The sequence below is a fragment of the Primulina eburnea genome, chromosome 6 (genome assembly GCF_022965805.1).
Source record: "Primulina eburnea isolate SZY01 chromosome 6, ASM2296580v1, whole genome shotgun sequence".
Lineage (NCBI taxonomy): Eukaryota > Viridiplantae > Streptophyta > Magnoliopsida > Lamiales > Gesneriaceae > Primulina > Primulina eburnea.
The window spans coordinates 30,519,478-30,543,753 of NC_133106.1; the positions used below are offsets into that span (position 1 = coordinate 30,519,478).

At 39.0% G+C, this 24,276-nt stretch overlaps 3 protein-coding genes across 8 annotated transcripts; 2 read left to right on the forward strand and 1 right to left on the reverse strand.

Moving 5' to 3' along the window:
• Positions 1-42: 42 nt before the first annotated feature.
• Positions 43-9,466, forward strand: LOC140834177 (alcohol dehydrogenase class-3-like). Of its 4 annotated transcripts, none has more exons than XM_073198862.1 (3): positions 43-203; positions 1,121-1,257; positions 9,300-9,466. In XM_073198862.1, exons 1-3 carry the CDS (start codon positions 170-172, stop codon positions 9,372-9,374), a joined length of 246 nt encoding a protein of 81 aa, XP_073054963.1. In that variant the 5' UTR covers positions 43-169; the 3' UTR covers positions 9,375-9,466. The 4 variants fall into 4 exon arrangements, 2 of the variants coding, with proteins under 2 accessions (XP_073054963.1, XP_073054964.1); XM_073198863.1 differs by lacking the exon at positions 9,300-9,466 and adding an exon at positions 1,393-1,807; XR_012118660.1 differs by lacking the exon at positions 9,300-9,466 and adding an exon at positions 1,832-1,852 and having other exon boundaries at positions 57-203.
• Positions 9,467-12,118: 2,652 nt separating this feature from the next.
• On the forward strand, positions 12,119-16,012 carry LOC140834179 (uncharacterized). The gene is made up of 2 exons (XM_073198864.1): positions 12,119-15,364; positions 15,456-16,012. The coding sequence occupies exons 1-2, from the start codon at positions 12,703-12,705 to the stop codon at positions 15,863-15,865; spliced, it is 3,072 nt and encodes a 1,023-aa protein (XP_073054965.1). The 5' UTR covers positions 12,119-12,702; the 3' UTR covers positions 15,866-16,012.
• Positions 16,013-16,150: 138 nt separating this feature from the next.
• On the reverse strand, positions 16,151-19,181 carry LOC140834186 (auxin-responsive protein IAA12-like). 3 transcript variants are annotated; one of them, XM_073198874.1, is made up of 5 exons: positions 18,598-19,181; positions 17,551-17,882; positions 17,034-17,145; positions 16,499-16,560; positions 16,151-16,407 (listed from the first exon to the last, which is right to left on the reverse strand). In XM_073198874.1, exons 1-5 carry the CDS (start codon positions 18,873-18,875, stop codon positions 16,358-16,360), a joined length of 834 nt encoding a protein of 277 aa, XP_073054975.1. In that variant the 5' UTR covers positions 18,876-19,181; the 3' UTR covers positions 16,151-16,357. The 3 variants fall into 3 exon arrangements, with proteins under 3 accessions (XP_073054975.1, XP_073054973.1, XP_073054974.1); XM_073198872.1 differs by having other exon boundaries at positions 17,034-17,154; positions 18,598-19,163; XM_073198873.1 differs by having other exon boundaries at positions 17,034-17,154; positions 17,551-17,879; positions 18,598-19,155.
• Between the last annotated feature and the right edge of the window lie 5,095 nt (positions 19,182-24,276).

The following is a 24,276-nucleotide window of genomic DNA, read 5'->3' on the forward strand; positions in this document are numbered from 1 at the left end:
ATTGGGCCAATTATATTGGACCGAGGCCCAGTATTATATTCAGGCTCATTAATAATTGGGCTGACCCGAATTCGAGTTGGAATTAGCCGACGGATAGTTTTGTCGGTCGGTCTCATCTTCCCTACCAGTCACACTCTGTGAGTGAATTTTTCTTTGCATTCTTCAAGCAATGGCCACTCAAGGTCAAGTGATTACTTGCAAAGGTATAGTTCTCATCTCGTTTTCCGTGATTTGCAATCGTGATTTGCAGCTAAGTGTCTCCTATGAGGCGAGAGAGGTCATCGCCTCAGGGCCCGATCCTCACAGGGGCCCAAAATAAAAAAAAAAAACTCAAGTCTCTTGTTGTTGAGACATGCACTTAAATAGTATGTGAAATGAACATTTAAAAAAAATGGACATTGATCCATTGAAAACATGATTAAATATAATGATTATGTTCGTTGTGAATTTAATCAAATTATGTAGAGCCCAAACAATAAAGCTATACGGCTCATTAATTAAATTTTTTAAAATCTTGTATGAATAAAATGGTAATGTTTAACCAATATATTTATTATTTTATCTTGTGTCAACTCATGTGTTAAAATTTTATACTCTAATTGTCGAATATTTGATCTCTTTTCTTGAATTTATGTAGTTGGACCCATTTCAAAAAATAAAACACAAAAAATTTTGATACTTACTTATTTTACATATATTTATTTTCTATTTTCTTGAATAAAATATTATATTTATTATTTAAAACAAATTATATATTTTTACAATATTAGTTCATTATATTTATCATTTTTTTTATTTTGATAGTTTATATTGATAAATTTCAATTTTGGCAACATATCTTACAATTTTTGTCAATTTCAATATTTTTTCAATATAATTGTTCATATAATACTGTATTACGTTAGAGTCATGTTGATGTTGTAGCGCATGAAGAAAAAAATTGCAAATAGATAAATATCTAACTCGTAAATTATATTTTCATTATATCTATTGTTTGGTTATTTTTAATTTGCAAAATGAGCTTTACAGTTATTTATCACAATAATTTTTTTTAACATATTGTCTCAGGCCCCGATAATCACATGTACGACTCTGTGTGTGTGTGTGTTTTTTTTTCCAGCTGCGGTGGCCTGGGAACCCAACAAGCCTCCAGTGATAGAGGAGGTACAGGTGGCGCCGCCGCAGGCCGGCGAGGTGAGAGTGAAGATACTCTTCACTGCTCTCTGCCACACCGATGCCTACACCTTGGGCGGCAAGGTATGTTTTGTTTTCCAGATTCGGATATCCTTATGCGATTACTGTGTCTAAGGAAATGGTGAGTTAAATAAAGCTTCAATTGAGGTTTTGGGATAGTGGTTATTTGAATTGTAGAAACTGTGATTTGAAGTGTAGAAACTTTGCGCTAGAGATTCAGGCCAAAAAGGGCAGATTGTTCAAGCTGTTATATCCAACTGATGTAGGACATATTGATACAATCCTCTCACGCCCAAGAATCAACAATACGACTTGGATCTAACTCAACCTTAAAAGTTAAGATTGAGTCTTGGTCCTAACTCAAATCCAAAAGTTAGCTCAAGAGGAAAGTATTGTTCAAATACATATATGCAACTCCCAGGAACTTTATCCATCTGAAGATGGACATATTAGCACTTTTTACATTTGGTTTTTGTGAAAAGATGGGTAGCTTAATAAATTATTAACGTCATTGACCAAGTTTTGTATATTAGTTCATTTGGATTGAGTGGAATATGGATATACTCTTTTGCTTATGTTTGAGAAGCTTTACCACCACCTTCCACTATGTTTAAAAGTGCAACTTGTATTTTTGTAGAATGGGGTGTAGCATTTTCCGTTGAGATAGTCACATTCAAAGAGTTGAATTTTGGTGACGGTAGTTTGATTGATATCAAACAGATAGCTTATAAAAGAGTTTATAAGTTGATTTCATGTAATAAAAGTTGTAGAAGTTAGCTTAACTGCAAATTATGTGAAGAGACTGGAACTGAATTTTTTAATGAAGAAGTTCACAAAACTAGCAGCAGTAAAAACATGAATTGATGGAAAAAAAAATTAGTTTGAAAGTTTTAGTTTTCATTATATGAACGAGATTTGTACAATTGATACATTAGCTCTGTTTGATCGTCGATCAGGATTATAATGAGTTCACAATTATTTATTTAGTAAATTTAGAAGCTAATAACTAAATAATATTATTAATAGTGGTGGCTACTATTACAATATTCTCGTGGAATATTTTTTAGAAGTATATAATTGATTAATTAATAATAATTAATTAAGAATTTAAATAATGACTATTTAATTTTATATATGTCTATGTATATATATGTGTGTATAATACATTATCAAGATTTGACTTTGCATGGTATTTTTAAGAAAAAAGAAAATACTACATGAGAATTTTAAATAATGAAAATAAAATGTTCTAAAAAAATTGAAGATTTTTAATATATATATATATATATGTGTGTGTGTGTGTGTATGTATTCAATATTTTAATAAGACACTAGGTACTTTGCATACGCGGTGCGTGTGTACAGAGTTTTTTAAATTATTTATGGACTAAAATAAAATTTAAAAAATTATCGAGGGACTAAAATGTTATTTGAATAATTGTAATTTAAAAAAATTAAAAAATGTTTTTTGAAATTAAAAAATAAATAAAAACAAAAGTGTAATTTGGATACCAAATGAGAGCAATTAAAAAATGTTTAAAAAATGTTTTTTGAAATTAAAAAATAAATAAAAACAAAAATGTAATTTGGATACCAAATGAGGGCAAAATTGGAAAAATTAAAAACAGACCAAGGGCAAAGTTGGAAGATAAAAAAACAGACCATGCTATTTTGTCTCTATTAGACAGATTCTTAATAATAGTAATAGATATATAACGTTTATACCAAAATTTTGTCCACTAAATTTTTCTCCATTCTCTCATTCTCACAAAATTTCGGTCACCCCATATTTTAGAGGGTGCAGTCGTCCGGACGCTGCGGGCATCGTCACTGTAATTTTGAGAATTTCGCTGATCAACTCCCGATACAAATTTCGTTTAGATCTCTAGCGTGATCTATACAAGAAACAAAATTTCTGATCGTGCACCTGATTAAGATACTGAAGAAAGTTTGTACGAATTTACAAGAAGTATTATGTAGTGACCCGTTCCCCGACTTCATCCCAGAATAATGGAGTACGACAACGTCGCCCGTACAACGCCTCAAATGGTGCCATACCAATACTACGATGATAGCTGTTGTTGTACGCGAACTCAATCAAAGGCAAATGATCCTGCCAAGCGGGTCCGAAATCCATAACACAGGCTCGCAACATATCCTCAAGCGTACGGATAGTCCTCTCTGATTGACCGTCAGTCTCCGGATGATAAGCAGTACTCAGACTCAGTGTAGTACCCAAAGCTGACTGGAAACTACCCCAAAACCGTGAGGTAAAACGAGGATCTCTGTCACTAACAATACTGACAGGCACTCCATGCAAACGTACAATCTCCTGAATGTACAATCGAGCCATACGATCGAAAGTGAAATCACGATTATACGGCAGAAAATGAGCAGACTTGGTGAGTCGATCCACCACTACCCAGATAGCATCGCTGTTCCTCGAAGATAATGGCAAGTGAGTAATGAAATCCATCGTAATATGCTCCCACTTCCATTCTGGAATAGGTAAGTTCAACAACAATCCTCCCGGTCGACGGTGCTCTGCCTTAACCTGCTGGCAAACTAGACACTTGGAGACAAACTGATACACGCTGCGCTTCATCCCTTTCCACCAAAACCGCAGCCTCAAGTCTCTATACATCTTGTTGCTTCCTGGATGAACACTTAACTTGCTTCGATGCGCCTGAGACAATATCTCGTCCCTCAAAGTGTCATCCTCTGGTACTACAACCCGATTAGATAAGCACAGAAGACCATTGGACTGATAATGGAAATTACTATCACCACCAACTAACCGAGCTAATCTCTGAGTCTTGAGATCAGACATCTGAGCTTCTCGAATCCGAGTGAACAAATTGGGCTCAGATAAAATGGTAGCAACACGAATGCTCTCCATACCTTTCCGATGCTTGAAGTTAAACCCCAACGAGCAACTATCCTGGATGGCACTAGTCATAGCACAAGTCTGAAGTGCAGAGGCTCTCACCTTGCGACTAAGCGCATCAGCTGTGAGATTCGCAGAACCTGGATGGTACTTGATCTCGCAATCATAATCCTTCAGCAAATCCATCCAACGACGTTGCCTCATGTTCAACTCAGCCTGAGTGAACAGATATTTCAGACTCTTATGATCAGTAAAGATTTCAAACTGAACACCGCACAAATAATGACGCCAAATCTTCAGCGCAAACACAATAGCTGCCAATTCCAGATCATGAGTGGGATACTTCTCCTCGTGAGATTTCAGCTGTCTGGAAGCATAAGCAATCACATGACCGTTTTGCGTCAACACACACCCTAAGCCTTGAGTGGAGGCATCGGTGTAAACACTGAAACCATCAGATCCTGACGGTAACGCCAAAACAGGTGCGGAAGTCAGAAGTCGACGAAGCTCTCTGAAACTATCTTCGCACTCGGATGACCACTCAAATGGAACATCCTTCCGAGTAAGTTGCGTCAATGGTCTGGCTATCTGAGAGAAATTCACGATGAAGCGACGATAATACCCTGCCAGACCTAGAAAACTACGGATCTCAGCCACCGTCGTCGGACGTGACCAATTCAGCACTGCTTCAATCTTGCTGGGATCCATAGAAACTCCTTCCTTGGAAATCACGTGACCAAGGAATACCACACGATCAATCCAGAACTCGCACTTACTCAGCTTAGCATACAATTGCTTCTCGCGAAGAATCTTCAACACAATCCTCAAGTGTTGGGCATGCTCTTCCACACTGTGGGAATAGATCAAGATATCGTCAATGAAAACCACCACAAACTGATCCAGAAAATCTCGGAAGACTCGGTTCATCAGATCCATGAACACCGCTGGCGCATTCGTCAATCCGAATGGCATAACTAGAAACTCGTAATGCCCATAACGAGTACGAAATGCAGTCTTGGAAATATCATCATCTCTGACTCTCATCTGATGATAACCCGATCGCAAGTCGATCTTGGAGTAAACAGAAGTACCCTGAAGCTGATCGAACAAGTCATCAATACGGGGTAAAGGGTACTTGTTTTTGATCGTCACCCGATTCAGCTGGCGATAATCAATGCACAACCGCATCGATCCATCCTTCTTCTTGACAAACAAGACTGGAGCTCCCCAAGGCGAAACACTCGGGCGAATATAACCCTTATCAAGAAGATCCTGCAATTGCTGCTTCAGCTCTCTCATCTCTGACGGAGCAAGACGATAGGGGGCACGAGAAATCGGTGCAGTCCCTGGCATTAAATCTATGCCAAATTCCACCTCTCTAACCGGAGGAAAACCAGGAATCTCATCTGGGAAAACATCAGGAAATTCACAAACCACTGGAATATCCTCTAGACCAACACTACCTGTGGATGAATCAATCGCATAGATGAGGTAGCCTTCCCCGCCCGACTCTAAAGCACGACAGGCTTTCAGAGCAGATACCACTGGCATCGGAGGTCGCGCTCCCTCACCATAGAAAAACCAACTAGAGCTTTCAGTCGTACGAAACTGAACAAGCTTCTGGTAACAATCCACAGTAGCTCGGTAGGTAGTCAATAAGTCTATACCCAAGATACAATCAAAATCTTCCATCTCTAGGATCATAAGATTCGCAGTCAACTCGTTACCCTCAAAATCTAAGGGACAACCCATCACTAGACGCTTCGCTAACACCGAATGACCCATCGGAGTAGAAACAGAAAGAATGACGTCTAGAGAAACATAGGGTAACCTATGACGCTTAACAAATCGTGCAGAAATGAAGGAATGAGAGGCTCCTGTATCAATAAGAACAAAAGCAGGAATACCGCATAAATGAAAAGTACCTGCTATGACTCTCTCCGTCTCATCTGCAGCCTGATCCTGGTTCAGCGCAAAAACCTGACCTTGGGCACGAGGTCGAAGATTCGAACTACCCACTGCCTGACCCTGCCTCCTCTGCTGAACAGTCGTCTGAGATCCAGAACCGGATCCTGCTCCACCTCGCAACTGAGGACAATTCTTCTTAATATGCCCCATCTCTCCGCACTGATAACAAGCTCCTGCGGCTACTCGGCATTGCTCCGATGGATGGTTCTTCCCACAATGCGCACAAGACTCCTTCTTCTTACCAAAGCGGAAAACACCACTAGATCGAGATCCAGATCCAGAAGAAGATGAACCAGATTTCTTGAATGACTGAGATCGAGGCCTCAAAGTACTCGGAGGTCTAGAAGAAGAAAGAATAGCCCTACCACGCTGGAGACTGATCTCTGCCTGGCGACACCGGTTCACTAACCCATCATAAGAAGTAGGATTATCACAGACAGTGACTCGATCAAAGATCTCCTGATTAAGGCCCTGGAGGAAATGATCATACTTGGCCTCAGAACTGCCACTGATATGAGGAGCGAAGGGTAACAACTCAAAGAATTTCTGCTGATACTCATCAACAGACATACTCCTCTGCTTAAGGTTCAGGAGCTCAATCGTCTTGGCTTGGCGAAGGGCTGGAGGAAAGTACAGCTGCATGAAAGCTGCACGGAAATCGACCCAAGTCACCCTACCTTGGGACTGGACTATCGGCGCAGAAGTTGATCGCCACCACTTGCGCGCACGGCCCTCGAGAAGAAAGCTAAGGGTCTCTATCTTCTGCTCCTCGGTGCACTGAAATGCACGGAAACAACTCTCCATGCGCTCTAACCAGTCCTCAGCATCATCGGGAGTCTCACCACCAACTAAAGGCTTAGGCCCCATCTGAATAAAACGATGCAAATCGAAACGCCTAGGACCATCCCGACGATGACGATGCTCACGATGACGTCTATGATCGTCCTGGTCACCCCATCGACCTACACTCCCCTGACTACTCCCGTCATCAAAATGGTCAGCCATCGCTACAAGATAGAATAGGGAAAATGGTAAAATGGTCAACGGAAATCACAAAACAGAATCTATATCCCAAAATCATACGCATGCTCTGATACCATAAATGTAGTGACCCGTTCCAGAATCACCTACTAATCAAAAACTAAGCATGCAATTAACCTAATTAATTATAATCAGAGATAACAGCGGAAATATGGCCAACAACAAAAGTTATACAACCCAAACGAAATCGAAGTCTAGACTAACTCAAAATGAAATATACAGTACAACCATATCGAATCAAATGGAAAACACTGAAAACTAAACCAACCAGCTACTCAACGTCCTCCTCCTGCTCCTCCTGAGCCATCCAACCTGAGGCCTGCCCCGTGGGAATGGGGTGTCCAAGAATAAATAAAACCGAGGACGTGAGCGATAAGAACGCCCAGTACAAAAATATGAGTATACAAACCTATATGAAATGCACATGCTATGATATGATACCAGGGTAGTCAAGAAACAGGAATCACAAAGGATCTCAAAATGCTCAGTCTAGAGGCGCCAAGTGGATAGTGCCGCGCGGTCCAACCTCTGGGTCACTGCATCCACTACAAGACAGACGTGGACCTAAAATGTCCCGGACCACCGAAGCCCTCCCGACCCGTCGGCCACTGTGTACTCTCGGTGTCCATGCGTCCACAAGACAGGGCTGAGCGGCCCCAAGATATAGCTTATCTCGAAAGAGATACAGCTCAACAGTAAAGGCTATCTCGAAGGAGATACGGCTCAACATGATATGCAATATGCATCATAACTCGTGACATAATAGCATGCATCATATGACATATAACAATGCAGCAAATACTCATGCAACACATATATGAATGTATACTCAACCAGGATATCTCGGATAGTACTTTCGTACCTCTATCACAGCAAGCCTAGCCTTACGCAACACCGCTAATCAGGTTTAGCACAAGCCTACGCATCAAAAGCATACTCAATCAATACTACCATGCTCGACTAGCAAAACCAGTACTCCCTAGTACTACCAAAGGTTTAGGGTTTACCTTCGTCCGTCGACAGCCCTTTGATGTCGATTGCCTTGAAACTCAGGCGCCGCTACGCTACTACTCCTGGCAGCTCTTGGCTATCGCTCGACCAACAACTAACCCTAGAAACCTTCCAAACTCTCCAAAATGAGAGAAAACTCAAGAAATTGGCAAGTCAAAATGAGGAAATCCGAGCACTATTTATAGGCCATGTTCGGATCCTCCGAACAACACTTCGGAACGTCCGAACGCTACGTGTCCATTGGCTCTTGACAGCTCATGATCGGATCCTACGATCATACACTTCGGACCGTCCGAACATGCATGGAAAATGACGTGTCGATCAACACTTGACACCTATGATCGGATTCACCGAACTACACTTCGGATCGTCCGAACTCTTCGGTGCTTCCGAACCCTCTTCGGTCCGTCCGATCATGACCATAGCCAAAATTACATCTTAAACCTTCTTAATCACCATTACTCCGTTAATTACCCAATTTGGAATTCGGGCTACTACATATTATCTCCTATACACCGAAATAATTGAAGTCGGCGTTAAATACGCAAAGATATATAAAATCTAAACACCTATGAATGATTTAAATCAGACGATGCCCAAAGAACGTTTTGAACATCAAAGCTAAAAATCTAAAACTTCTATGGAACCTTGGTGCGATAAAACGATCATCGACATGTATTCATGTACGCAAATTTCGTAACCAAGGTTCGACTGCCTAGGGTAGGGTCAAGGGAGAGCCAGATTTTTCTTCAAGGTGGTACAGTTTTTTATCGTGCTAGTGGTATCACTCTATAGTAGGTATCATCCTAACATCATTCGTTTGACGTATCGATGAAAATGTATTAAATATTTATCAGTTCATGTTTTAGTTTAAAGATTGATGTGATTTACGAGTTTTCAATTTAAGTCGATTTTGTTTGTTGACATATCGATGAATTCATATTATATATTTGATTGGTTCATGCTTATATTGAAAACTCGATGATATTTACAATTTCCAGTGAGTTACTTCAACAGTTAAATTCCAGCCATGTTCTTCATGAATATGTGTGTCTGTACGTATCTCTTGAGCACCTCACGTATATCACTACATATACAAGTCATTTCACATTTCTTCTTCACTTGCTAACTTAAACATCGAAATTGATACGCTGGTAAATCTTCTGGCGCACATTCACGAGTTCATTTAATTGTTGCAGATTACGGTAGAAGCCCAAGATCACCGAGATACACCTTCCTCACAAGATATATCCTTTCCTTACTCATTTCCTTAAACATTATATCATCATCCGGTGATTTGCCCCGACTTTTGCTCACCCGATTTACCCGGATGACATCAGATAAGCTCTGACCTTGTTAAATCACCAAAACGTATTTGTTCTAACAATCTATTTTAAGTTTAATAGCATAAAATTGCAAAATCCTATTTATGGATTTCTCATATTATCATTTTTGTTTTTGTATTTAGATCAATAAATCAAGATGTTTCATGCTTTGGTTAGAGAAATTGTTTCCATGTCTAGTCTGTAACGAAGAGTCACATCTCCTCCTACTTTAAATTTTTATTATTCAGAATTTAATTTTATATTATACGTCTTGGTTATTTATTTTTTTTTTTAAAAAAAAAAAAAACCTCAAACGTGTTGTCGAATCATTGAATGATAAGAGTAGTTGTGTTGTGACTTCAAGGGCCCAATTTTAAGCCCATAAAATTAATATGTTGATTCTCTTGGCCCATAAATCAGCGAGCCCACGTTTGTTGCACGTGCCACGTGTTCAATTGCCATCACATTTGATCGTATTATGAATCTTTTTCTCTCATAATTGCACAATTCCACGTGAAGCCATCTCGACAACTAAAATTAATTAAATAAATTATAAATAAATAAATAAGATCACTTAAAATTTGGTTTTTGATCTCAATGGTACATTCAACTTGAATTTGTAGACAAATAATACAATTATAACAACATAAAATTTCGAAAAAATTCAATAAAACAAAAAATCGAAGGAAAAGAAAAAAAAACAAAATGAAAGAAGATAATATAAGTTCAATCAAAAATATTCATGTGAAACATAATTCACGGGTCAATTTTATGAGACAGATTTTCAATCTGATCTGAACCATGAAAAAATATTATTTTTTATTTTAATTATAAATGACGATGATAAATCATTGAAATTGTATTACAAGATAGTTAAACTCAATCATGTGTGTGTGTGTATATATATATATATATATATATAAGTCTCTCTCTAATAATGGTGATGTATGGGAAACTATTATTTTCACATGGCATTGTGATACACACAACTCACACATTTGTTTATGTGTTATTATTTCCACATGCATGCATGTGAAATATCACCCAAATAATTATTTTATTTTGCATGTGAAATTATTGAAATAAATAATTTTTTTGTTTTGAGAAATATTACCTAACGAAGTTCCGATGTACAGGATATCATGTCCTGCTGCTGTTTCGGTAAATACGGGGAAGTGTTATTTATTATCTATTTTCGACTAAATATTTTTTATGTTCAATAGTTTGTAGTTTGAATTGATAAAATCAAAAGTATTATTTATTCAACTGATTGATTAATCTATTGTGATAAATCATAGTATCTCAAAAAAAAAAAATGGTACAATGTTGAAAATATTTTTATTTTAAAACAATACATTATTACTCGTTTTTTTCCTCTTCACACAAAAATATATATAAACTAATGTTTTCAATACCGGACCGACCGGTTCGACAAGAAATCAGTTATGGATCTGATCCGGTCAACTTTCAAAAACTATTTTATCGATCAAAATCGATTAAGGATTGGTCGAACCGGTATTGAACCGATTAAAAATCGGTTGGACCGGTTCATATTTTTTTAAACTTGTTACATTTTTTAATTTATATGTATGATTATATATATTTCAAATTTCATTACAGATATTATTTTACTAGAATGATAGCTTATTTGATTTTTTAAAACATTAATGAATATATATTTTTATTAGTTATACACAGATTCAAAATCTTTAAAATATTTTATAAGATATAATGGATAAAATACTATTTAAAGTAAACTGAACCGATTCGATCATCGGAATTATTATGAAAACATTGATATAAATCAAATTTATGGTCCGGATGAACCACTATTTTATTATAAACCGACTCGATCGTAAGATCTATAATGAAAACATTGATATAAATCAAATTTAATATTTTAATTATATATAGATATTGTTTTTTCTGAAAGTCGATCTACATATATATTAGATACAGGACACCTAAATAATTTGTTTTATTTTTTTTTTTCAATTTTGTTCCTAAAATTAAATTATTTAATAGTCCATTGGATGGGGCTGACAATTAAGAAGCCTCCATACGATCATTGTCATTCTTGGAAGTTGAATTCAAAGACAACTAACTCAGTATGGTACAATTTACCACATAAAGAATCTTTTGACAAACAGCGCCACAAATTATTATTTTTTCCTGAAAATAGGAACACAAACTAATTTTTTGCTAAAAATAATAACTAAATCATTACTTTTTTTTTTTTTTTTTTGTTACAACTCAGTTCAGAAATGAATATGTAAACTTAAAATAGGAACAATACCAAAATAAAAAAATATCGTAAAATTTTGTGAAACGAGCTTACAATTTATTTTTATAAAATTAATTTTAGGTTATTCATGAAAAAAATATTTTTTTATGTCAAAAATATTACTTATTATCGTAAATATGAGCAAGTTGACCTCTCGTCTCACGGATATTTGTTCGTGAGATGTGTTAACCATGTCCATATTTACAATAAAAATTAATTCTGTTGACATAAAAAGTTAAATTTTTTCATGAATGACTCGAATAAAATACCATTATCACAAAATTGACACATGAGATCGTCTCACAAGAGTTTTTGTGTCTAGTTAATATTTTATGTCCTTGAAAAACAAAAAAAAATATTAATTATTAGCCACATTACATGTTGATTTGCATTTCACGGTATTTTTTTATACAGTGGGAGTAAAGGATAATCTATCTAAAGTCTAAAGTATCTAAATTATCCTCTCGAATGGCATTTGAACTCGAGAGCAAACAGGTCATAGAAGCAAAAGATCTTTGCGGTGTCCACAATTTGAATTCCATTCTTTCTAGTTAAAAGTTTTGAATATTTCTGAATAAAAAAATCTTGTTTTTTAATCAACTTTGTATACCAACTAATTTTGACTCCTGATCACAAATTATCGCCATGTTTCCTGTCGGATTACGTTTCAAGAAAAGCCAAAGTTTCTGAGTCAATTTTATTTGTATCCATAGCTTTTACAGAACCCGAGATCTCACGAATTATTGTTTTTGTTATGTATTATTTGTAAAAAAATTAATCTTCACATGGTTAATTCATTTTAAAATCATTAATCTTTCAATCATCGGGAATTATTCAATGTTCTTCCCCATCTGTTTTCCATATATCATTAGTCAGTTTCGATTTCTGACACCACCCCACTAGCCCCCATCATCAATCTTGATGATTCTTGACATTGGAAAGATGGTGGAAAATTAAGGAAAGAATCCAATTCCCGGAAAAATTTAAAGCAAAATGAAGTTGAAAAACAGGTTTTTCTTCTTTTTGCTGCCTTTTTGCACCTGTTTTTACGTTCTTTGTCACACTAAGGTGGTGGAGGCGATTGAATCCAATGATGAATCCTCAATACTGCTGCTGCTTAAAGCAAGTCTTGTTGATCCTTTGGATGAGCTTAAAAACTGGAAATTGCAAGAAAATGCATCGTCCGGTAGTTCAGTTCACTGCAGCTGGACTGGAGTGAAATGCAACTCCGATGGTTTTGTTGAAAATCTTGATCTTTCTCGTATGAATCTTAGCGGGAAGATTCATGATGAAATCCAGGGATTGAAGAGATTGAATTCTCTTAACTTATGCTGCAATGGGTTCCGGTCGCCATTGCCGAGATCTTTGTCTGATCTCACTGAACTTCAGTGGATCGATCTGAGTCAGAATCTTTTTGTTAACCAGTTCCCCGTTGGTCTTGGAATGGCTCCTAGATTGGTGGCCCTCAATGCTTCTGGAAATAACTTTTCCGGTTATTTGCCTGAAGATCTTGGAAATGCAACTTTTCTTGAGAGTCTCGACTTGAGAGGGAATTTCTTTGAAGGCTCGATTCCAAAAAATTACAAGAATTTGAGGAGATTAAAGTTTCTGGGGCTTTCGGGGAATAATTTGACAGGGAGGATACCGGCGGAGATTGGCGAATTGGCGGCTTTGGAGACCGTTGTTCTTGGATATAATGAGTTTGAAGGTGGGATTCCTGTGGAATTTGGGAATCTTAGTAATCTGGTGTATCTTGATCTGGCAATAGGCAATCTTGGAGGGTCAATACCTGCAGAACTGGGAAAATTGAAGCGGTTGAATACTGTTTTTCTGTACAAAAACGATTTTGAAGGCGAGATTCCACCAGAGATTGGGAACATGACTTCATTGCAGGTTTTGGATCTTTCAGACAACATGCTATCTGGTGAAATTCCAGCCCAAATAGCTGATCTTGGGAACTTGCAGCTTTTGAGTTTGATGTTGAATCGGTTGTCAGGTTCGGTTCCTGCTGCCATTGCAGGATTGACTCAACTGGAGGTTCTTGAGCTCTGGAACAACTCTCTATCAGGCCCCTTGCCAAGTGGTCTAGGCCAACATTCCGCACTTCAGTGGCTGGACGTTTCATCAAATGCCTTTTCGGGTCCTATTCCTTCGAATTTGTGCAGTAAAGGCAATCTAACTAAGCTGATTTTATTTAACAACGCCTTTTCTTATTTAATTCCCTCTGGTTTATCAATGTGTGAATCTTTAGTTCGTGTCAGGATGCAAAACAATCATCTTTCGGGCACAATACCCTTTGGTTTTGGCAAGCTTGGCAAACTTCAAAGGCTTGAGCTTGCAAATAACAATCTCACAGGCCAAATCCCACATGACCTCTCAACGTCAACTTCACTTTTGTTCATTGATTTGTCAAGAAACTACCTTCAATCTTCTTTAACTTCTTTGATTCTCTCCCTTCCTAATCTCCAAACATTCATGGCCTCGGGAAATGATTTGGTAGGAGAAATCCCAGATCAGTTCCAAGACTGTTCGCTTTCTGTGCTCGATCTCTCCTCAAACCACTTCACTGGAAGCATTCCAGCTGGCATTGCTTCATGCGAAAAACTGGTATCTCTGAACCTTCGAAACAATCAGTTAACTGGACCTATTCCAAAGCCAATTGCAAGCATGCCTTCATTGGCTGTCCTGGATCTGTCAAACAACTCTCTGACTGGAGGGATACCTGAAAATTTCGGGAATTCTCCAGCCTTGGAAATGCTTAATGTTTCTTACAACAAACTGGAGGGGCCAGTTCCTGCAAATGGGATGTTAAGAACAATCAATCCTGATGACCTTGAAGGAAATTCAGGTCTTTGTGGTGGCGTGCTTCCACCTTGCCCACAAAATGCAGCAGATTCATCGGAAAAACGAACCCTGCATAACAAACACGTTCTTGGAGGATGGCTAATAGGAATTTCACTTATTTTAGGTGTTTTCCTGGCAGGTTTTGGATCTCTGTATGTGTACCGAAAATGTCAGGATGGGAACTGCTTTGAAGAAAGATTCGAAACCAGCAATGGGAAATGGCCTTGGAGACTAATGGCATTTCAAAAAATTGGTTTCAACAGCAATGACATTCTAGCTTGCATCAAGGAATCAAATGTGATCGGATTGGGAGCAACGGGTACAGTTTATAAAGCTGAGATACAGAGATTAAACACCTCTTTTGCTGTCAAGAAGCTGTGGAGGGGGGTTACAGATATTGAATTAGAAGGTGGTGGTGATATTCTAGGAGAGGTAAATCTTTTAGGAAGATTAAGGCATAGAAATATTGTAAGGCTGTTGGGATTTCTACACAATGATTCTGATGCAATGATCATTTTCGAGTTTATGCAAAACGGTAGCCTTGGAGATGCTTTACATGGAAAACAATCAGAAAGAATACTGGTGGATTGGGTTTCAAGATATAATATAGCCCTTGGAGTAGCACAAGGGATCACTTATCTCCACCATGATTGTCATCCACCTGTAATACACCGAGACGTGAAGTCGAACAACATATTGCTTGATGTCCATCTTGAGGCAAGAATTGCTGATTTTGGGTTGGCTAAAATGATGGTTAAAAAGAATGAGACAGTTTCAATGGTTGCAGGATCTTATGGGTATATAGCACCTGGTGAGTTACAAAATGTCTTTCCTTGTGTTATGCTAAATAACATCAATTTTCAGTCAAATTTCAAGATTTTTTTCACATGTTTTCTTGACAGAGTACGGATACACGTTGAAAGTTGACGAGAAGAGCGATGTTTACAGCTACGGTGTAGTACTGATGGAGCTTCTCACTGGAAGGAGACCGTTGGAGCCTGAATTTGGAGAATCTGTAGATATTGTCGAATGGATACGTAAAAAGATTCGTGAAAACAAGCCACTAGAAGAAGCTTTAGACTCCAGTGTAGGAAATACCAAACACGTTCAAGAAGAGATGCTTTTAGTTCTAAGAATTGCTATACTTTGTACAGCGAAACTACCGAAGGATAGACCCTCGATGAGAGACGTTTTAACTATTCTTGAAGAAGCGAGGCCTCGGAGAAAAGGTAGCAGCTGCACAGGAGGAAATGCTGCTGATGACAAGGACAAACCAATATTCAGTGTCTCACCTGTAAATGGCGTTCTTTGAGAAATAATTAAAAGTTGCTTTTCGGCCGTGGTTGTTCGATTCTAGCTTTTACTAAGATCAGAGGTTCTGATATTTTGTTTCTGGACTTAAGAGGGATATAGGGAGGATTCATTCATCTTGCAAATAATACTGTAGTTTATCTTGTTATACCGTTGATTAAAGATTCAACCATCAGGTAAATATTGCCGAAAAGATTAAATAAAAAGAAAAACACAGCCAGTATAAAAATTTATTTCACTTTTTTTTTCATTCACAGAGATGGAAATTAGTAGCTTGTGAGTTTATAAGATCTAAACTCAATCAAAATATGCTTTCGTACTAACAATGTAATAAAAGACAACCCCAAGTATATATATATATATATACCTACACAAAAAGATCAAATCACTTCTGTTTTGTTGCAAATAAGTATTAGTAAGGCCTGAAAGTTATCAAAACCAAGAAAGAAAAGCGCACCAAGATCTTCTTTGAGAATAGAGTTTCTCCATCATCTTATACTCGTGTTGATAACCGTCTCCTGTTCTTTTCATTGGACGTTGGAGCTGTCACCAGAAAAAAGAATGAAAGGACATGCAAACATAAGGAAACATCAAGCGAGCTTGGAAAAATCCACAGAGAAAGCCTATTCTGTACCAAGTCCATTAGCATCGGCTGTCCTCGTAATTCTAAGTCTTTTCACAGAGCTTAGAAACATCCTGATACAAAAGATAAAAACCATAAGACCATCAGACGTAAACATGATTTTGATTACATAGCACCTGTGGTTTTGTACAAAAAGTTATATTTAGTGATAATGATATCACTTAAATACGTTTAAGCTAGACAACGACTCGTTTCAAAAATATTTTACTACTATACATTTAGCCACGAAGAATCGGAGGAGCAAATGTTTTTCCCACTTTTTAATAACTGCACCAACTTACACACATTGTATGACAGAGCATTAGTTGTATTCAAAAGTTAAAGCTCGTGTTAACTCACAACAGCCCATATATCATGTTACATATGCCGACACACACGATCATTGGGGCAATTGTTGCAGTGACAGGTCTACTTTATTGCTCCATTATCTATACTATAACAGTGGGTGAAGATCGTTGTTCAAATTGTTATACAACAAGAGTTCTAAACTACTAACTAGAGAACATGTGGTATTAAGAGGCCTTACTCCCAAGGGACATCACCAACAAGCATCCAATCGCCTTCTTTATCTTCATATGTGAGCACAAAGTCGGACAAACCACCCAACAATCTTGCAGGTCCTCTTGCTTGCTCCTCCACTTTTGATCCTAATAACGGTAAAACCATCAGTTGATAATTCAACAAAAAAGAGAGATACCATACCATATGAGTGTTGAAACTCCATAAAGGAAATACATGAAACTAAAATTTCCAACAAAGCTGGAATTTTTTGACTGTCATACTGAAAATTGCTTTCAGAATACAGATTTATTAAGAATCTATTCAATTTCCAGCTTCAGTAAGCTACGTCGTTACCCCTCAAATCATTAGCCATATCAGAACTGGAATATGCATTTCTTTCTTGTTTCAGTTTACCAATTTTCTGAGCTGTGTTACTCCTCGTTTGGAATTTATTTATTACACAAGTACAGTTTCGGGTAGAAATGATAATTGGAACCTAGGAGACAACATTGAATCAAATAAAAGGATAGTAAATTAATTACGTATTGCGTCAACTCCTTCGTTGAAACTAAACATATTGTCGATTGTCTGAGCTAAAGTCTCGTAGCAGTCATGGGCACTCGTGTCTACTTTTCTTCCAATAGGGAACCCATCCATGTACACCTTAACCAAAAATGATGCTTTTAAGGGTCGGATTTGCTTCACTAAATAGGAGCTCCTGGTGCTTCCAAAGTCAGCTTTATCAACAACATTTTTCTTGATTTTACGTTTATCAACAGCCAGATTAAATTCTTCGGTTGCTGGCGATTTTGTATGATTTACCAAACTGTTCACTCTGTGAGTTCTTATCGGAGGCCATCCCACAACATGACTGCTGCAAGTAAAACTCACATTAAAAGAATAATCTCATCAAAGAAAACATTTGAGACATCTTTGAATCAGTTGCACTCATACAATATAGGTGTTTCCTATTAAATCGAAAACTATCGATATTATACTAATTTACCAACTATCTAAGAATAAATTCCTTTTGACAAAAATAAAATAACAAGACGTGTAACAGCATCACCAACAAACAAGGTATTTGGGCAAGGTAACGCCAAGAAACATAATGGCCAGTTCTGGTGCCAATCCACTTCACAATCCATTATGCCGAACATGACATGTTGAGAGAAGTATATTGCTTTCTATCATGGCCGGATCCAGGAAGTTCCAAAAGGGAATGATCCAGTCAAGGAGGCAATCTAATATATTTGGGTTGGCAAACTTGAATTTTCAGAAAAATTACATATAGAATTTTGAATATTTTTCATTGCACTCTCCAAAGATAGAATCATGAATATGATCTTATGTACTGGATTATGCAAGAATCAGGTCATGAATAATTCTTAGAGAAACATCATAAAAATCAAAATCACAACATATATAAAACAATCGACACCATCTCTTATGCAAAGTACACCATTCAGACAAAAAATCTGATCATGCAGAGCCCAAATATTAACATCGAAATATCTAAGATTTCGCATAAAATAAACTTTGATTGACAGAACGGGAAAAAAATTGCTTCAATTCAAGAAAGATGATACCTGACTCCAGAGCGGCCAGGAGGTGACGAAGGTTCAGCTGTTCTTTTGGTGACAGAAGAACAGGAAGATGATGATGAAGCTACAGATGAGAAATCTTTAGCAGTCAAGATTCTTGCACACTGAAGATCCCATTGACCTCCCGCCACCACGGCCGGCGGCGCTGCTGAAGACTTGGTCGTGAAATTTCCACCGCTGCAGCCGGAGCCTGCAAGACTGAGACCTAGGCCCAACTCCAGCTCAGATTCATCCATGTACGAAGAGGATGCCTCCGATGACATCACGATGTTCCACTGGACAAAGCCGAAACCTTAAACTGAGCCACCTGAAACTACTCTGTCGCCGCCGTTTTCTCCTCCGTGGGAATCTTATTCTTCACAGAAAGATTCGATTGTTACGCAACAAAAAAAAAAACCAAGAATCCTTCGAAGTGAAACGAAATGTTTTGAGGGTGGGGTTGTGATTGTCCTCGCTTTCTTTGGATTTAGGGTAAAGGAAAAGAAAACCGGTGGGCGAAGGCAGACAAGATGGGGTGGCCCCGATTGTCGGCTTAATGCGCCTCAGCAGACAATTAATTTAACCTTTTGAGTAGGCCCCCCATGATACACACTCGAGCTGCTGGTATTGTCCCAACAAAGAACAATCAGCCTCGGTTCTTGCCTTGTACTTCCGGTCTCAACTTACACCATATTTCATCTCTCTTTTTATTATTATACAAAATATGATTTTATTCACGTCACATGTTATATAATATCACATATTTATATTTATAAAATAAATTGATTGAATTCGTATTTACAATAAAAAAATTATTTTTGACATTAAAAGTAAAACTTTTAATACGTTAATTCGAGTTGGACATTTATCTCACACAATTGAATCGTAAAATGCCCTATATGTGTTCGTGTACACACGACTTTAAAGTTGGCATACAAAAACTTCACATTTCAATGGTTAAACTGTATGAATCATTAGTATTCATGAACTTTAAGTTGGCAAACATAAAGATCATATTTTGATCGTTATAACAGTGTAAATCATCAATACTTTCTAGTGTCTAACATGAACTTTTGATGTTTGTAACGTCGAACAGAAAATCACTGGTGATGACCGGGAAAGATTCTGATCATTCTTGGACTTGGATAGGAAGGGAGGACAAGACCAAAGCAGAACAAGTCCAAAGATAGTCCTTGGAAGCCAAGAGGAGACCGAATGGAAGTCAGCCCAGATAAAAAAGGAGTAATATGTTTAAACAACCACGAGCATGCAGCAACTCGAGAAGCGTATCAAAACCCATACATGTCGGGGCTCATATTATTGGTCGAGCAAGATAGGGTTGAATGATACTGCCCATGTGGAAAAAGTGTCTGGCCAAGTAGTTAAGCTCTTGACATCCCAGAACTTGCAGCACTTTCGGGCCTTCCCTAGCCAAGCAAGGTAATGTACCCAAGAATATTAAGTTAATTTGTCACGCCCCGGAACGGGGGTTGGTTGACACCGGCGTTGCTCTCAAATATTCATTCGAAAACAACAAGCCTCAGAAGTACAGAATTTCAGAAACCCGTCTTTTATTCATAATAATCATTGTCTGTTACAACTCAATGACAAATGTTTTACAGCGGAAATGTAAAACCATAAAATTACAATGTCTGAACAGATGCAGCGGAAAATAAAACATAAATCAGAACTAATAACAAGGATCTTCATCACCAGCCCCAAAACTGACGTTGCTCCTCTTCTTCTATCAACTCTTCCTCGTTCTTATCTGAGATGGGTTTGGTGGGTGAGTGATATGATTGTCACTCAGTAAGCAGGGGCGGGAATAACTCCCAGTTTTCGAAATCGTTTTCAACAGAAACAGTAATATAATAATATACAGAAAACTCGTATATTCATAACATGAATCAGAATTCAGAATTTACAGGCTTCAGAACAGAAATCAGAATTAGTAAGCACTGAACACGTTAGTGAATTTCATGGCTAAACTGATATCAGTCCCCTATATGTTCTCTCCTCTAAGGGTTGAGGCCAGAATCAGAATCAGAATTCAGAAATATTCAGAATATATATTCCTACCATAAGTTCACTAGAGAGTTTCTGTAGTAGCCCGAATTCCAAATTGGGTAATTAACGGAGTAATGGTGATTAAGAAGGTTTAATGTGTAATTTTGACCGAGTCATGATCGGACGGACCGAAGATGGTTCGGAAGCACCGAAGAGTTCGTAAGGTCCGAAGTGAGTTCGGTGGATCCGATCATTAGGTGTCAAGAGTTGATCGACACGTGGGAGTTCGGAAGGTCCGAAGTTGGTTCGGTGGATCCGATCATGAGGTGTCAAGAGCAGCTGGACACGTGCATGTTCGGACGGTCCGAAGTGTATGATCGGAGGATCCGATCATGAGCTGTCAAGAGCCAGTGGACACGTAGCGTTCGGACGTTCCGAAGTGGTGTTCGGAGGATCCGAACATGGCCTATAAATAGTGGTCGGATTTCCTCATTTTGACTCGCCAATTCAGAGAATTCCATAGCATTTCAGTCGTTTCTGACAGGTTCTAGTCTTGTTCCGAGATTTGGGCACTAGCGGGGAGCTGCTGGTCTTGTAGCAGAGCTGTGCTCTAGTTGGGAGCTAGCGGCATCAGCGGGCTAGCGACGGACGAAGGTTTGGAATTTTATCAGTATTTATCTCAGGATTATCTAGTTAAGTCTGGTAGATAAGTTTAGTGATGGTTTTCACTTGATGAATAGGCTTGGATTAGACCTGTTGTCTGGTGGTTCCAGTGGATTAGGATTACTGTGATAGAGGTACGAAAGTACTATCCGAGATATCCTGGTTGAGTATACATTCATATATGTGTTGCATGATTATGTGGTGCATTGATATATGTCATATGATGCATGCTATTATGTCACGTTTATTACTGCACGTTGCATTTCATATTGAGCCGTATCTCCTTCAAGATAGCCTTTACTGTTGAGCTGTATCTCTTTCGAGATAAGCTATATCTTGGGGCCGCTCAGCCCTGTCTTGTGGACGCATGGACACCGAGAGTACACAGTGGCCGACGGGTCGGGAGGGCTTCGGTGGTCCGGGACATTTTAGGTCCACGTCTGTCTTGTAGTGGATGCAGTGACCCAGAGGTGTACCGCGCGGCACTATCCACTTGGCGCCTCTAGACTGAGCATTGTTGAGATCCTTTTGTGATTCCTGTTTCTTGACTACCCTGGTATCATATCATAGCATGTGCATTTCATATAGGCTTGTATACTCATACTTTTGTACTGGGCGTTCTTATCGCTCACGTCCTCGGTTTTGTTTATTCTTGGACACCCCATTCCCACGGGGCAGGCCTCAGGTTGGACAGCTCAGGAGGAGCAGGAGGAGGACGTTGAGTAGCTGGTTGGTTTAGTTTATCGGTATTGTTTTGATTCGATATGGTTGTATTGGATATTTCATTTTGAGTTAGTCTAGACTTCGATTTCGATTGGGTTGTATAACTATTTTTGTTGACTATTTCCGCTGTTATCTCTGATTATTGTTAATTAGGTTAATTGCATGCTTAGTTCTTGATTAGTAGGTGATTCTGGAACGGGTCACTACATTTATGGTATCAGAGCATGCATACGATTTTGGGATATAGATTTCTGTTTTGGGAATTCCGTTGACCAATTTACTAGTTTCCCTATTCTATGTTGTAGCAATGGCTGACCATTTTGATGACGGGAGTAGTCAGGGGAGTGTAGGTCGATGGGGTGACCAGGACGATCGTAGGCGTCATCGTGACCGTGAACATCGTCATCGTCGGGATGGTCCTAGGCGTTTTGATATGCATCGTTTCATTCAGATGGGGCCTAAGCCTCTAGTTGGTGGAGAGACTCCTGATGATGCTGAGGATTGGATAGAGCGCATGGAGAGTTGTTTCCGTGCATTCCAGTGCACCGAGGAGCAGAAGATAGAGACTCTTAGTTTTCTCCTCGAGGGCCGTGCTCGCAAGTGGTGGCGATCAACTTCTGCGCCGATAGTTCAGTCGCAGGGTAGAGCGACTTGGGCCGATTTCCGTGCAGCGTTCATGCAGCTGTACTTTCCTCCAGCCCTTCGCCAGGCCAAGACGATTGAGCTCCTGAACCTTAAGCAGGGGAGTATGTCTGTTGATGAGTATCAGCAGAAATTCTTTGAGTTGTTACCCTTCGCTCCTCATATCAGTGGCAGTTCTGAAGCCAAGTACGATCATTTCCTTCAGGGCCTTAACCAGGAGATCTTTGATCGAGTCACTGTCTGTGATAATCCTACTTCGTACGATGGGTTGGTGAACCGGTGTCGTCAAGCAGAGATCAGTCTCCAGCGTGGTAGGGCTATTCTTTCTTCTAGACCTCCGAGTGTTTTGAGCCCTCGACCTCAGTCTTTCAAGAAATCTGGTTCTTCTTCTTCTGGATCTGGATCAAGGTCTAGCGGTGATGTTCGCTTTGGTGAGAAGAAGGATGCTTGTGTGCATTGTGGGAAGAACCATCCATCGGAGCAATGCCGATTAGCAGCAGGAGCTTGTTTTCAGTGCGGAGAGATGGGTCATCTCAAGAAGAATTGTCCTCAGCTGCGAGGTGGAGCAGGATCTGGTTCTGGATCCCAGACGACTGTTCAGCAGAGGAGACAGGGTCAGACAGTGGGTAGTTCGAATCTTCGACCTCGTGCCCAAGGTCAGGTTTTTGCGCTGAACCAGGATCAGCCTGGGATGTAATTGTTATACAGTTGTAATGAAGAATATTTGCAGTGTATTACAATGGTGTTTTATTCTCTTGCCTAGATTTCGAGGACGAAATCGTTTTTAAGGGGGGGAGAATGTAGTAGCCCGAATTCCAAATTGGGTAATTAACGGAGTAATGGTGATTAAGAAGGTTTAATGTGTAATTTTGACCGAGTCATGATCGGACGGACCGAAGATGGTTCGGAAGCACCGAAGAGTTCGTAAGGTCCGAAGTGAGTTCGGTGGATCCGATCATTAGGTGTCAAGAGTTGATCGACACGTGGGAGTTCGGAAGGTCCGAAGTGGGTTCGGTGGATCCGATCATGAGGTGTCAAGAGCAGCTGGACACGTGCATGTTCGGACGGTCCGAAGTGTATGATCGGAGGATCCGATCATGAGCTGTCAAGAGCCAGTGGACACGTAGCGTTCGGACGTTCCGAAGTGGTGTTCGGAGGATCCGAACATGGCCTATAAATAGTGGTCGGATTTCCTCATTTTGACTCGCCAATTCAGAGAATTCCATAGCATTTCAGTCGTTTCTGACAGGTTCTAGTCTTGTTCCGAGATTTGGGCACTAGCGGGGAGCTGCTGGTCTTGTAGCAGAGCTGTGCTCTAGTTGGGAGCTAGCGGCATCAGCGGGCTAGCGACGGACGAAGGTTTGGAATTTTATCAGTATTTATCTCAGGATTATCTAGTTAAGTCTGGTAGATAAGTTTAGTGATGGTTTTCACTTGATGAATAGGCTTGGATTAGACCTGTTGTCTGGTGGTTCCAGTGGATTAGGATTACTGTGATAGAGGTACGAAAGTACTATCCGAGATATCCTGGTTGAGTATACATTCATATATGTGTTGCATGATTATGTGGTGCATTGATATATGTCATATGATGCATGCTATTATGTCACGTTTATTACTGCACGTTGCATTTCATATTGAGCCGTATCT